At 42.9% G+C, this 15,687-nt stretch overlaps 1 protein-coding gene across 1 annotated transcript in view; it reads left to right on the top strand.

Annotated features, from left to right (window-relative positions):
* The first annotated feature begins 3,194 nt into the window (after positions 1 to 3,194).
* HIBADH (3-hydroxyisobutyrate dehydrogenase) overlaps positions 3,195 to 15,687 on the top strand; it is a 122,339-nt gene continuing 109,846 nt past the window's right edge. Inside the window, exon 1 of the mRNA XM_065399147.1 lies at positions 3,195 to 3,303. Within this exon, the coding sequence (XP_065255219.1) occupies positions 3,222 to 3,303 (82 nt within the window). The 5' untranslated portion in view covers positions 3,195 to 3,221. The remainder of the gene's footprint in view (positions 3,304 to 15,687) is intronic.

Raw genomic sequence — 15,687 nt, forward strand, 5'->3', positions numbered from 1 at the left:
CTGAACACTGAGGATACAATTCACAAATAACCGCACAATTACCTCTTTCACTTTGCACTGTTCAACCTTCACAGTGAAAGAGGAAAAGGCTCTTTCAGAAAAAATAGCTGGACCTGATCCTCTGTGGCTTTGCAGGGGTGTAAAATGCTAGCAAGTCAGAATGGCTCCAGATCTCCTGGGTCCTATTTCATTGTTTTAGCCACAGTGTCATGTTTTCTCTTCCTGCAGCCCTCTGCCTCATATACTACACAGAAATTCCATCATGTGCAACTATTTGCTAAGCAGTTCAACTGTGTGTCTCACTACTCTGTGTAGAGATGAATATGTAATAGTAGTCTTGTTGTACAGACAGTACAGCCAAGCATGTAGATTTGGCGTAATATCTGTGAGGAAATAGGGTAAGTGAGTAAAAGTTAGTTCTGCTATATGAAAGATGTGGGTTCTGTTCCTAGTTATTACTCTGTAAAAGTGAATGAATTATACTTCATAATGCCTAGGTCAAAGGGTATTTTCACGTGGCTATGTAAGTGTAGTCCAATGGTTCAATGTGCATTATGTCTTCCTCTGTAGTGGCTAGTCTCTATATTAGGATACTACTGTTACCAAGTAAAGGAATTACTCCTTCAATTCAAGTTGTAGACATCTGTGCTGTGGTATGGGAGGTCCTGAATTCATATTCTGCACTGAGAAGCAAGCATTTGTCTATCCCTACCAAATTCCCTTTTAGATTTGGAAGAGAACTGTCACTGAAGCTCTTTCAGTAGTTGCCATAAGGAGTCTGCATGCTATCCGGCGATATCCCCAGCACTGCAGCGTTCCAGTCTGTAGTTCCAAATAGGAGGTCTAATTCATATTCATATCTCTTGTGTTAGACCTTCTTTGGCATAATGCACTAGATTTCAGCAAAGGGAATCCAGAAATATAAATTTAATGTGTTCCTATCCCTGTATGTGAAAAAACTATGAGAAGACTTTTTCAACTTTGAAAACAGCTCAGTTTTTAGGGTGCCTCCTCCAGGGAACCCCTTGTTCAAATTATGAAAAGTTTTCTTTACAAACTCTACTCTAGCTATTGACCTGACTTACCAATTTTCAAACTGATCTGACTTTTTAAATTTTATTTTGTTGTAGGTTTTAGAAAAGATGCAAAATTTGGCTTTAAGTGAAATGTAGCTTCTTAACTACCTTTCTAGTCACGTAAATTAACCCTTGTACTGAAAAAGGTGATTCCTAGACTATTGTTATTTTAGTAATTCTTAACTTTTAATATCGTATGTAGGTGATATGAAAATTTTGCCTAATTTAGTATGTTAATCTGACAATGCTGCTAATTGAATTAAAATGTGATGTAATCCAAAACCTGCATTCTGGTTGATTTTGCCATGTGATGTATGAAGTACCTTATTCATTGTGTTGTAATGTGATCTACCCACTGGACTTCTTACTGTATGATGAACAGTGAGAAAAGTGGAATCTTGTTTATAATATGGGTGGAGTCGAGAATCCTGTCTTTGAGATTATTATATTGGCATGCTAATAATTTAAGGCTTAACAAGAACAGTCAGCCTATCAGTTTATTAAGGCTTTAACTTGATTTCCAAACTACCTCTAGTTCCTACACTGTGTAATGTGACCGATGAAGCGGGCCTCTTTGATTTCTACATGGAATCAATGTAGGAATAGATTTTGGATCAGCTGTTTTATACAGTTCATTAGTGGATCTACTAATTCTGCCATATGCTGGATTTCTACTCAATTAAATTACATTTTAAACAGTATTAACTACATTGACTATGACAAGTGGAAAATTACACCTCTCCATTTGCAATGGCCCATATGTGGAACGCAAGATGAAATAAAATTAAGAATGAAAAGGGAGCAGGTCACATTTCACCGGCCTATCTGCACCTTTGACTTCTCTCTATTCTTTCCGAGTACACCCCTCTCAGCTCTTAGCCCTCATCCCTTTACCTGCCCTGGGATGGAATCCCATGATTCTCCCACTCTTAGACCCAGTCCCTGGGCAACAGTACCCTGTGTAGCAATTGTGATTCCCCAGCAGGCCTGACTAGGTTTGGCAACATGAAACTTCCCTTCAGGAGCTGTGACCAATTGTGAATACAGCAACAACAAAACAGTCTTTTCAAAACAAAATTTTTTTTAATCTCAACAGTAAGAACAAAATATAACAGGAGAAAAGGGACTATTTACTTGAACATGTGCAGGGTCAGATCTTATATTAATTACATATATTAATTAATTCTATATTACATTACAGTTATGCATTATATATTATGACAATAGAAATGACCCCACCAGCTAGATGGAAAAAATACAATGTGAGCTATGTAATATGTAAGATTTTATATTTGAAAACGTAATTGATGTGTGTATAAAAATGCTAGCAGGGTGGTGAACTCTAGGGCTACAGTAGGATGGCATTTTGAGAAGCAGGATAAAATGTCAGATGTTTATTACAGACATCAAGAAGATTCTATTGATTGGTTGCAGAGGAAATATTCAAGCTAAAAGCTGTCACAGCAAGGGAGAGGCAGGCAGAGCGAGAGAAAGGAAACCTGAGTGTGTAACCCTAAAACACCGTGAACGTTAAGTCCAAAAAGGATGCTGCACTAGTGCGTGTACTGAGATATATACCGATTGCGTGGCAGCTGCACGGAGTTGAGGCTGGCTATAGTTTAGACTAGCTGGCTAACCACCCTCTGGAGCTAGGCGGCTGGTCTGCTTGCCCCCTCTCTAGTTAAAGCCATACGCACAGAAGGTAGCGCAGGGAAGCAGAAGCTGGCGGGGATGGCAATGCCTTATGGGAGTAGGAGGGGATAAATTAAGGATAAATGAAGGCGGCACAGAGGTGGGTGGAGAAATCCTCGCTTTGTCCCCAGGTGCTACTCCAGTCCAGCAGCAACTACCCACGAGCGGGCGCCGCCCAGCAGAACAGCCCATCCCTTCTCCTTTGGTTTCAGAGCAGCGAGGGGAGGCAGGCTGCTCCCCTGTCTATCATGAGGCTGGAGGCGAACCCGGCAGGTCACCGGCAGGAGGATGTCCCCTTTCATTGGTGTGCGGTTGCCAAGGCTAAGCTGTGGTTGGCTACCCTGGCCGTCACTCGTCTCCTCTCTCTCCTCCCCGTCCACGGTCACAGGCAGAGAGGGCAGCCAGGGGAGGTGTTTAACCGGAGGTCACGCAGAGTGGAGCTAGGGAAGCGGCATGGCAGCGGTTTTAATGCTCAGAGGCTCCGCCAGGCTGTTATACAAGCACAGGAAGGTGCGTGCTGCCAGCATTGCAATGGGTAAGGACCCGCTTCTCCCTCTTTGCCTTGGGTTTTGTGGTGACATTTTAGCAGCGCGAGCTGGGGTTGCAAATCGTTGCCCAGTTGTGTTGAAAGGCTCAGGCCTCCTTGTTGAACCAGCAAGAGAAATGCTTCTGCTGCTGCTTCCTACCCCCCTCGCTAAATTGGCATGTGAGTCACTCAAGTGACAGCAGTGCCCTAGAACTTCTTATCACGTGAAAACAGTGGAGGTGGGGTGGGTGGTAGTTGCAGGCACACAGGAGCTGCACTCCGGATTTAAGTGCACTTGGAGGACACCCCTGACAAGCTTCTAATTCCTCAGATGAAACATGCATTGGGTTTTGAAACCCCTGATAAATGTGCTTCATAGCACGAGAGGATTATCACTTGTGTTTTGCACCTTTTACAAGTATTGTGCACTCTATTAAAGCCATACAGGTTGTAAAATTATATGAGGCTCATATCAATACTTACTTAATCTTATGAGTACCTTAGTGTAATAAATATTTTAACATGTTTATTTAAAATAGCATATGTAGAGTTTAAAACAGCCCACAGAAGTTTATGTGAAGCTAGTGACTTAAAACAGCCTGTTATTCATACCTGTACTCTGTACTCGTACTTTGCTTTCTTTGTGATTATATTTCATTATTTTTGAGCCAACGCTGAATCCAGCAGCACTTTTTTATATTCAAGACCCTGTTACTGCATACATTTGCTTCACTTTACACACAGAGGTAGTCCAGTTGAATGCAAAGTTAAGCAAGTGTATATGCAGGATTAGAGCCCAAGTTATAACCTTTCCCCTGTCTCCTATCTTTCCTTTTAAAGGGACACTGGTGATTTAAAGATTATACTTTTGTTTGAAATTGTTCTACCTTGTGTTGATGCAAGTAACACCTCAGATTACTATAAGTGAAATAAATTGTAAAATCTTTTTCTACAGTCTTTTTAATGTTTATTTTGTGCATTTGACAGCACTTCATTTATAGTCAATTTTACTGTTTCCCTTGTGTAGCTCAGTCAGTTTCCCCTGTGTTTGTTAGGGGTCTCTCACATAGTAACAGAAGAGAAATATATGTGTATATTTTTTTTAAAAAGGGGGAATGTGACTTTAAAACCACAACATTTGACAGGGGACTCAGCAAAAGGTGCACCTGAAACGACTCTATTATTTTAAAAGTATTTTTTTAAGCTTCTAGTGCCTTTTATAATTTTATTTTACAGATCAATGAAAATAAATGTCTGACTCTTAATTTTATTTTAAAACGAACTTTTAGTGGCATTGTTTTACTTTAATATCTCTCTTCCACTAACACAATCCATTAAAGCTTTTCACAGTTCTGAGTCTGACTTTTAAAAAAGTTTTTAGTTGTTCAGGTGGAATACAGATTTATGGATACACTTGGTCATATGTTAGTGAAGTTAAATGAAATACACAAATGGTACAGAGAACAGGTCTATCTGTTTTTTTCGCCACAATATTATCAGTAGTAATTGTCACTATGTTTCATACCTGCTGTCTGTACTAGTCATAAAGACGTTTCTGTAACAGCTTTGAAGTAGCATTATGATTTTGTTCACTGTCTTAAACGTGACAGCTTGAATGTTGTCAACACATGCAAGAGAGAAGAGATCCAGAATGCAGTTCTCCTGAAGTACCACAAAGTAACTTTCATTATTTCTTTGAGGTCTATAATCTTTGATGGGGAGGGGAGAGAACAAACGATTACTTCAGGTTTTAAGGTTGGCAAATATATGCTTTATTTTTGCATAGAGACCTGAGAGAGCAATGACTGCAGTCTGAGATGAAATTCTGGCTCTATTGAAGTCAATAGCAAAACTTCCACTGATTTAACTGAAGCCAGGATTTCACTCTAAGGGTATGTCTACACTGCAATGTAAGCCCAGGGTTAGTGGGATTTGAGTCAGCTGGCCTGTGTTAGGGAACTCTGAGCTTGAATGTGTACACTGTTTTTTAACCCTGCATTAAGACTTTTCTAACCCTTGTTGAACCTGGGGTCTAGCATCCACACTGCAGCATGCAGATCTAAGTCAAACCAGCCATATCCCAGAGTCCCTTGCGCCCTCCTGAAATGTGGCTACTCTACCCTATGACTGTGATGCACGGTGGGGAAAACTTTACTGCCCTCCCTGCATGTTACAGGAAGTTTGAACAGGCTGCCAACACAGCCTGCTGAGCAGTCATTTTGGTCTCTGTGCTCCCAGCTACTGGAGCCAGCAGCATGGAGGAGGCAACTTTTGAAGAACTTCTCTTGCTTGTGTTTTCACTCCTATGTCCGGAAACTGGCATAGCATCTGTGAGGCACTGGTGGACATTTTGGTGATGTTTTCTGCCCCACCAAAGGTACCTATTAGATTTCCTGATAGAGGAGGAGAAGGAGGAGGAGGTGGTGGCAGAAGAGAAGGAAGAATACCCTGGCATGGCATGGTAAACTTACACTGACAGATGCTGCTCAGTACAATTGGCATAGCCACTGATGCTTTCTACATAGACCGGCAAGCACAGACTGATGGGAACACATCGTCATGCAGACCTGGGATGACCAGCCGTGGGTCCAGAACTTTCGCATGAAGAAAGCTACATTTCTGGAGCTTTGTGAGCAGCTTGCTCCTGCCATTCAATATTAAGAGAGACAACGGAGGTCAGCTTTGCTGGTCCAGAAGTGGGTTGCTATAAGTGTCTGGAAGCTGGCTACCCTGGACTGCTACAGGTTCATTGACAAACAGTAAGATGTGGGTAAAATGGTGGCAGAGGTATCTGAGGTGACGGGCATTAAAGATATTCTGGAGGTAACTGCTGGCTTTAAGAAAATGGGGGTTCCTAACTGCACTGGGACCATTGATGGGACTTGTGCCAACAGTTTGCCCACCTCAAGGAGTACATCAATACATAAACTGTAAAGGGTACTACTACATTATTATGCAGTTCCTCCTGGACCACAGAGGCTTAGGAATATCAATGTGGGCTGTACTGGAAATGTTCATAATGCCAATTTTTTGCCACTCAGGAGTCTACATTCATGAACAGACTGACACTATTCCTACCAAATGACATTGACATAAACAGAGTTCCTGTCCCCATCATTATTCTGGAGGACCCTGCATACCCACTTTTGCCTTGGCTTATGAAACCATACCCTGATTTCATAAGCCCTGATAAAAGATGGGTTTAATTACACTCTCAGCAGGTGTAGAATAGCTGTTGAATGTGCTTTTGGCAAAGTAAAATCACGTTGGAGATGTCTACAGACCTATTTGGATGCCAGTGTCATCAATGCTGTCTGCATTACAGTAGTTTGCTGTGCTCCTCACAACATTTATGAAGCTAGAGGTGAGCCAATTCCCCCTGAATGGACCTATGACAGTGAGGGGCTGCTGGATCGGTACCCTCAGCCAGCAAGTGCAGCTACTACTGCAGGAGCTGGTTGCACCCAGGCAGCAGAAGTCAGGGATACTTTGTGTTCTCACATTATGGACTTACTTGGCCCAATGGAAGAAAGGGAATAGTACCTGTACGAATGTGCTTTGGGGGTGGAAAGTGGCTAATTAAATGTTGGGGCAGGGTGTTTAGTGCTTTGGAAGGTGTATGGGTTGATTGCCATCCAATGTAATTATGAATGACCTGATGATTCATGAATTGGGGGGGCAGCATGGGTTTATGTATAGAATTTATTGAAATGTGAATTGCTGTACCTTGGTAAATAGAGGAATAGTGTTTGCTTACTAATGTATAATTTCTTATCTGAAATCATGATTGTCATGTGATGTAATGATAGCAATAAACTTTCTTGAAGACCTAAAAGGCTTTGTTTGTAAACATGTATTAAAACAGTACAAGTGTCACTCAGTGCTGGACAGACTAGCTGCCATTACAACACACCAAAACACATACCAGAAGAACATTATTCCCTTCCCCTGAAAATGGTGCAAACCCAACCCCCTGACTTCTCTATGCTTCCTGACCCTGCATTCTTTTTCCCCTTGTTTTCTGCTCACTTGGCACTGGGAGAGGGAGTTGCAGGTATCCACAGGAGAGGGGTTGAAGAAGGAAAGCTGCATGGTGCTTAGTTGCCCTACCCAGCTGCTCATGAGGCCTGAATGCTTGGGCTGCCCCAACACGGAGTTGTCCAAACTACTGCATGCCTGACGTACAATGCAGGGGGATCAGGCCATGGTGTAGGGAGGCAGTAGGAGCTAGTGCTCTTGCAGCCATGATGGACATAAATTGATGAAACAGTTCTCTCCGAGCTCGGTCCTCCTCCCTTAGCTGCTGTTCCTGTCCCAGGAACTGTTTTGCAAGTGCCTGCTCAATCTCTGAAACCTTGTCCTCCACTTGGACTGCAAGTCTCTGCCTGCTTGTCACCAGCCCGTTGCTCCAGTCTTTCATGCCTCTGCTTCTGGTACAGGACCTGCTGGTCTGCTCTCTCAAGAACATCTCCCATAACTTCATCACAAAAACACTTCCGTTTAGAATAGTCCATGAAGGTACGGTGGGTCAGGATTGAGTTCCTGATGAACAGCAGTCAATAGAGGTTGAGAGGCCCTGAAATAGGACAAGAATTAGAGGGTTATTGTCTAAAGTAGCTCAGTGGAGGAGCACAGAATTCATTCTCGTGAAATCTCAAGGACCTAAAATGTTACATTTCTCAACCGAACTATCATATATTGTGAAGGGATGCTTTAGTCTACATACTTTCTCTGGACACAGCCTTGTTAACTGCAGAGACAATAGTAAAGTTAAAATTACAACCTTTTTTCTGGGGGGGTGGGTGGAGGGGATGCATATAATGCCCTTGCTGCAAAAGGCTTTCTCTATCATTTCAGGCCTTCCACATTTTGGAGGACGTAACAGTTCTTGTGGGGCCCTAGTGGCAAAGGGAAATGTTAATCCAAGCTGCTGGTGGGAAACCTGCACTGTATGCAGCGGAAGTATTCAAACATATAGTGACCAAACAGCACATCTGTGAGTGGAGTGGGCTATAAAGGAGGGCCTATAAAATACACCCTTCTCTCTATTTGACTATCTGGAGTTCCTGCTTAAAGAAAAGTTTGCAGCTCTTAGCAACCAGGATTGTGTCAGAGTTCCTGAGGGAATTAACAGGATGCTGTATTAGCTCACACATGGTTTACCCTGTTGTTGCTGCATACAAACATGCAGAACTCTACAGTGTTCCTCCTCTCTGTGCTTAGTTTTTGCCCAGAACTTGTACAGACACCTCACTCATACTTGAGAGAAATGATTTTGTGACCTGAAACCATCATGGACTATCTCTAACTGAAATAGACTAGATTTGGAAATAGAAGAATGTTTCCCAAACACACAAACACTGAGTGCACTGTTTCCAGGTGGCTCCATAGACAGAGGAGAAATGATTACACAGTGGCAAATTTCAAGCCCTTACTACTGAAAGGAAAATATGAATGACCCTGGCAAACATTGGTTACTTTACAATGAAAATGCCCTTTACGCCTCTTTATGAATGTTTGAAATCCCCAGTCACCATTTTGAACTCCATATAGTAGGATGGCAGGGGAGGGGAAATACCAAGATGCTGTGATACAATTTGCCAGTAGTGAAGACGCTGGTAGCTGGGGCTTGTTGTAATTTTTGCATTGCTGCTTCTTATTGTAATAATTAACTGTAAATTGGAGTCATACACTTACTGGCATCTGGGGTGGCTTCTGTCTCCACCAGGTTTGCTGCAGGCTCAGCAGTAGTCTGTTCCTTGGAGGTGGGGGAACCAAACAGCTCTTCCTAATAGGGACCTAGAATTTACCATTGATCCTGATCCATAGTCTGCTCTGGGACTGATTTCATAAATAGTCACTTCATGCACCTCACTCAGAGCCTGCTGCTGGCTCCCATCAGTCCCCGTGTGAGATTCAGGGGCCAGCTGGGCACCATCCCAGTCATCATGAAGCACAGTTTGTTCCATCCCCAGCACCAGGCACTCAGTGTCCAGCACCTGGTGAAACTCCTCATAAAATGGGCATGTCGTTGGAGAGTTGCCCAAGGTGGGGTTCTTGTCCCTGGTCTTCCAGTACTTGCTCTTCAGCGTCTTAATACACTCCCTGCACAGATCACCTATCCTGCAAAGCTGCCAGCTTTTTAGCTATCTGCTGGTATGCCTGGTCATTCCTGGTGCCAGTGCTGAAGGCCACGGTTTTACTGGCCTTGCACCAGAGATTCACCAAAATTTGGCTGTGCTCCCATGACCATAAAGCAGCATGCTTTGCAGAAGACTTCCTTTGCTCAGTCTCCATTGCAAACCCAGGAGGCTCACTAATCAACTTGCAGCTCTGTGATCAGAAGAGAATGGATTAACGCTGCTGGGAGCAGCTGCCATACTCCAAGGAGTGAGGCTGGCTTCCGTTTTCAATAGAGTCAATTACAGATTATTGGGATAGAGAGGACTAAGGAAGTTGGTACATGGAATTGTTTGATACTTCTGGCAGACTCCCAGGTTACGAGTCAAGCGTCTACAGTGCAAAGCAGTAGGGCTCAAACCCTGGGCCCTGGCTTGACTCGTGCTTGGACCCTGGGTCCGAGCCCTGGGTTGGTGCAATAGCAGTGTCAATGCAAGGGGGTTTAGTCTTGAACCTGAGCTTAAGCACAGTCTTATAGTGCAGTGTAGACATACCCTAGGTGCTTAAATTGATTCTGCTGCAAGCACTTATATGTTGTTATCATAAAGTCCCATTGACTGTGAGAAGTGTTTGCAGGATTGGGTGCCTTAAATGTAACGTACAGTTGCCTGTTAAAGGCAGTGCCAGTCATTCATATGTTCTCTCCTTTCCTCTCTTTCTATACACACACATCAGTCTTGTCATCCTCCCTTGTTAATTTTGATTAGTCTAGGAGTTTGCCTGGTTTTAGAGAGATCAGTTGATTGTAATGTCCACAGTGTCATGACTGGTTCAGTCAGCTTTGACAGTTCTCAGATCTGACAGCTCCCTCAGCCAGTGAACCTTCTTAGCACACTTGCTGTGAGTTCCCTAGTGGCTTGCTTGAACTGCTACTTGCAGCTGGCAAACCACACTTGCATTGCTGACTTTGTACATTTGTACTGGAGGCATAAATTTAGCTAAGAGAGAAACATGTAGGGAGAATATTTGTGGTTGTGGACATGTCTGTATGAGGGTACCAGATGGTCAAGGTGTGCAGTTTCATCTGGTAATTTCCAGCTGGATGGATTGGGAGGGGAGGGGGCGGGGAGAGAGAGAGATTGAGATTAAAATATGTAGGGTCATGATGGGGAAAGCCTTCCTGGGAGGCACTCCTGGGGTGGGACTGCTGATTGCTGAAGGAGGTATGGTGGGATAGTGGAGCGGCTTTGCTGGCAAAGTAAGAAGTTTTGCTAACTTAGGGAGTGCTGTTGTTTTTGACAAAGATGACAGCCCTCTCTCCATCCCCACTGAATCTGTGTTAAGCAGCCCTGTTGTGGACACACACAAACAAACCTTATATCAATTCAGGGTTGGTAATGTGGATCTACTCAATCGGTTGGTGCTTCTGTTGGTGCCATACAGTTGACTGAAGCACCACTAACTTTAGTGTTCTAATGCAATTAGCTCTATTAGCCTAATGACAAGTGGGATGAAAAGAGAACAAATCCAATATAGTATTTAATCACAGGGTCAAATGTGAATTGTAACATTACATGCATGTTTGGAAAAGAATAGTAGTTACATTTTTATTTTTAAAGTACAAACATAGTTTATTAATCCTCCCAACAGCCCAGTGTCTGTAAAATAATACTTACCTCCATGAGGAAATTAAGGCAAGGGGTGGGCATCTACACTGGAAGTATCTTACCCATTGATCAGCAATTGCCTGTTAATGTTAATCAAGGAACAGGCATTCAGAGATTCACTCAGTTTTATAGAATTCTTCAGCAAAACTGTGAAATCATAGACTATTTTAGTAGTACTCTTATAGACTTATTTTAAAAGAGAAACATTTAAATTTATAGTCTTGAAATCCTTCTATTCTAAGGCCCTGATCCTACAACTGGATCAGCACAGGTAGATCCTCGACGTAAACGGGCGAAAGGGTCTGCCTGCACAGATTTGATTGCAGGATCAGAGTTTCTGTTTGTGAGTAAAATAAAGGGAAGGCCTAGCCAAGAGTTTCTTCATGACAACAGAGCAATTGCAAGTATTTCAGGTATTGAGCCTGAAGACATTCTAACCAAGCCAAGTTAACTTCTGATATATGTAGGCACAATTCCGCCAGAATTAATAAAGTTATATCTATGCTTATGCCAGCAGTGAATGTCAGACCCATATGCTTAACCAATGTTTGTGGTTCTATTCCTGATAAGTGAAGGGTAGATTAATTTGGTTAGGAGCCGGGTAAAAAATTTGCACAAATAGTTTATTTGCCAAAACATGCAGTTTGGTCAACTCAAAACTATTCACAAACTTGTCAAATAGTTTAGGGCCAAACTTTTTTTTTTTTTTTTTTATTGAGGACTCAGAAGAGGAGGAAGTGGCCTCCCTTAAAACCTTAGCACAGTGATTAGAGCACTCATTTGGGCTGTGGGAGACCTTTCTGTTTCTCCTTTTGCCTGATGTAGAGAAGGGATTTGAACTTGAGTTTCCTATATTACAGGAGAGTGCCCCAGCCACTAAGCTATGGGATATTCTGGGGACTGGTCTTGCTCAATTTCTCCTATTGAAGCTGTTCCACTTTCTATGACTATCTGGTCATTAGAGCAGGAACTTGAATTTGAATCTCCAATGTACTAGGTGAGTGCCCTAACCACCAGGGTAGAGGTCCATTCTTTCTTTGTCTAGCTCAGGGCAGATCTACACTACCGCTTACTTCAATATAACTTGCGTTGCTCGGGAGTGAAAAAGCCACCACTCTGAGTGACGCAAATTACAGCGACCTAAGCACTGTTCGCACCAGGGCTATGTCGGCAGGAGATGTTCTCCTGACCCCCACTACCTCTGGCGTCCCCCGCAACTCCCGGCTGCCAGCTTCCAGCCGCTGCGGGCAGTGTGGGAACCCCCAAGCTCCCGGACTCCGCAGGCAATGGGGAACCCCCCGCAGCTCCTGGCCGTGGCGGGGGAACCCCGGAGCTCCCGGCTGCTGTGGGTCCCTGGAGCTGTGGGCGGCAGGGGCACCCCACAGCCCCCAGCTGCTGCAGGCAGCTCCTAGCCCCTGTGCAGCTGCCCTGCTTCCGGCGGTGTGGGGACCTGCAGATCCCCATTTTGTCACAGATATTTTTAATAAAAGTCACGGACAGGTCACGGCTTCTGTGAATTTTTCTTTTTTGCCTGTAACACTGGTCTACAATTTTTGAGAAGTTGTCTGCTTCAGAGATAAAATGTGCTATTTATTATGTATTTTGATGTGCTGAATTCAAATATGACAATTAAAACAACTGATTGGCTACTGTTTCTAAGATATTTAAGTTTTTACATTTTATGTCTATGTATATTGTGTAGATAGTAGAGTTTTAATTATAAATTTTAAACCTAGGTCTTTTCATGTGTTTATGGTTGCTTTACATGATAATATTTCACCTGTCCTGTTTATGTAACACTTTAAAAATCAGCAAAAGGGTTATATAAATAAAATTTATTATGAAACAAAAGGCAAAAAACTATTATGTACATAGTTTAGTCCTATTCAGTGTCTACTCGGCGCTTCTTGGCTTGTCTCTTGTATTCATTAAATGGAGCATCTCTTGTCACTGTCCAGCAATAGTCTGCAAGCATTGATGGGCTCCATTTGCCCTGATAGCGTTTCTCCATTGTTGCAATGTCCTGGTGAAATCGCTCGCCGTGCTCGTCGCTCACTGCTCCGCAGTTTGGTGGAAAAAAATCTAGATGAGAGTGCAAAAAATGTATCTTTAGTGACATGTTGCAACCAAGGCTTTTGTATGCCTTGAGGAGGTTTTCCACCAACAACCTGTAGTTGTCTGCCTTGTTGTTTCCGAGAAAATTTATTGCCACTAACTGGAAGGCTTTCCATGCCGTCTTTTCCTTGCCACGCAGTGCATGGTCAAATGCATCATCTCGAAGAAGTTCACGAATCTGAGGACCAACAAAGACACCTTCCTTTATCTTAGCTTCACTTAACGTTGGAAATTTTCCACAGAGGTACTTGAAAGCTGCTTGTGTTTTGTCAATGGCCTTGACAAAGTTCTTCATCAGACCCAGTTTGATGTGTAAGGGTGGTAACAAAATCTTCCTTGATTCAACAAGTGGTGGATGCTGAACACTTTTCCTCCCAGGCTCCAATGACTGTCGGAGTGGCCAACCTTTCTTGATGTAGTGGGAATCTCTTGCACGACTATCCCATTCGCAGAGAAAACAGCAGTACTTTGTGTATCCAGTCTGCAGACCAAGCAAGAGAGCAACAACCTTCAGATCGCCACAAAGCTGCCACTGATGTTGGTCATAGTTTATGCACCTCAAAAGTTGTTTCATGTTGTCATAGGTTTCCTTCATATGGACTGCATGACCAACTGGAATTGATGGCAAAACATTGCCATTATGCAGTAAAACAGCTTTAAGACTCGTCTTCGATGAATCAATGAACAGTCTCCACTCATCTGGATGGTGAACGATGTTGAGGGCTGCCATCACACCATCGATGTTGTTGCAGGCTACAAGATCACCTTCCATGAAGAAGAATGGGACAAGATCCTTTTGACGGTCACGGAACATGGAAACCCTAACATCACCTGCCAGGAGATTCCACTGCTGTAGTCTGGAGCCCAACAGCTCTGCCTTACTCTTGGGTAGTTCCAAATCCCTGACAAGGTCATTCAGTTCACCTTGTGTTATGAGGTGTGGTTCAGAGGAGGAGGATGGGAGAAAATGTGGGTCCTGTGACATTGATGGTTCAGGACCAGAAGTTTCATCCTCTTCCTCTTCCTCATCTGACTCAAGTGAGAATGATTCTGGTGCATCAGGAACCGGCAGTCCTTCTCCGTGGGGTACTGGGCGTATAGCAGATGGAATGTTTGGATAATACACAGTCCACTTTTTCTTCTTTGACACACCTTTCCCAACTGGAGGCACCATGCAGAAGTAACAATTGCTGGTATGATCTGTTGGCTCTCTCCAAATCATTGGCACTGCAAAAGGCATAGATTTCCTTTTCCTGTTCAACCACTGGCGAAGATTTGTTGCACAAGTGTTGCAGCATATGTGTGGGGCCCACCTCTTGTCCTGATCTCCAATTTTGCAGCCAAAATAAAGGTGATAGGCTTTCTTAACCATAGTGGTTATACTGCGCATTTGTGATGCAAAAGTCACTTCACCACAAACATAGCAGAAGTTATCTGCACTGTTCACACAAGTACGAGGCATCTCTGCTCACTTTGGCTAAACAGAAATGTGTCCCTTTGCAAAATCAAACACTGACAAATAAGAGAGCACGACACTGTATGATTTCTAGAGCTGATATAGGGCAATTTGTTCAGCAGAGTGATGTAAGCTTCGTTATGATTGCATCATCCATGACTTCTAGGAATAACATGATGCAATTCATATCATGTATGACGCAAAACCAGCTTCAGATTGCATCATTCATTGTTTTGCTTAAAAAGCAAGTACTGTCCAAACCCAGTCATAGATTTATTCATAGATCCAGTCAAAGATGTATTTTAGTCATTTCTGGTTTAAATTGAGATCCCTTCCCTTTATAACTCACTTATCCTCCGCCATTCCCAAGTCAAGGGTCGTATATACTGACCCAATAGCATATCTTGAAAACTAGAGCCAATCAACAATTTTAAGCATCATTTTCGTTCTCAGTGACCCAGAATTAGTAAAGTTTGACTACATTTATTTCAGAAGCATTTTGGCTGTAGAGCAGTGTAAGCTGTCCGTGACTTTTACTAAAAATATCCATGACAAAATCTTAGCCTTAGTCATCAGCATAGAGACTGTCGTTGAATTTGTGTTTGTGGATGAGATTACCCAGAGATAACGTATAGAGGGAAAAGAGAAGGGGACTAGGGATAGAGCCCTGTGAAAGATAGAGCCCAGAAAGTTTGGGGGGGGGGATATGAGGAGGATCCTCTGAAGGACATGCTGAAGGAGCAATTAGAAAGACAGGAGGTGAACCAAGAGAGGTCAGAATCACAGAAGCCAAGAGAGGACTAGATTTCAAGAAGAGTATGGTCAGAGGTGTATGTTGGCTCTTTGTTCAGTTGTTTACTATGTTTGGCATGTTTAATATGTTTTATAGTGATTTGCTCTTTGCATACTTGGACATATAGATTTTAGAACATGTATATAAATTATAGTGTAGTCTTCTTCTTTTTTTTTAAACTGACAATATTTATCCAGCCAGATAATTGTTATTGGCATTTGTGGAAACCAGGGCTTAACAGC

This window comes from Emys orbicularis, chromosome 2 (assembly GCF_028017835.1).
Source record: "Emys orbicularis isolate rEmyOrb1 chromosome 2, rEmyOrb1.hap1, whole genome shotgun sequence".
In the NCBI taxonomy this organism is placed as follows: Eukaryota; Metazoa; Chordata; order Testudines; family Emydidae; genus Emys; species Emys orbicularis.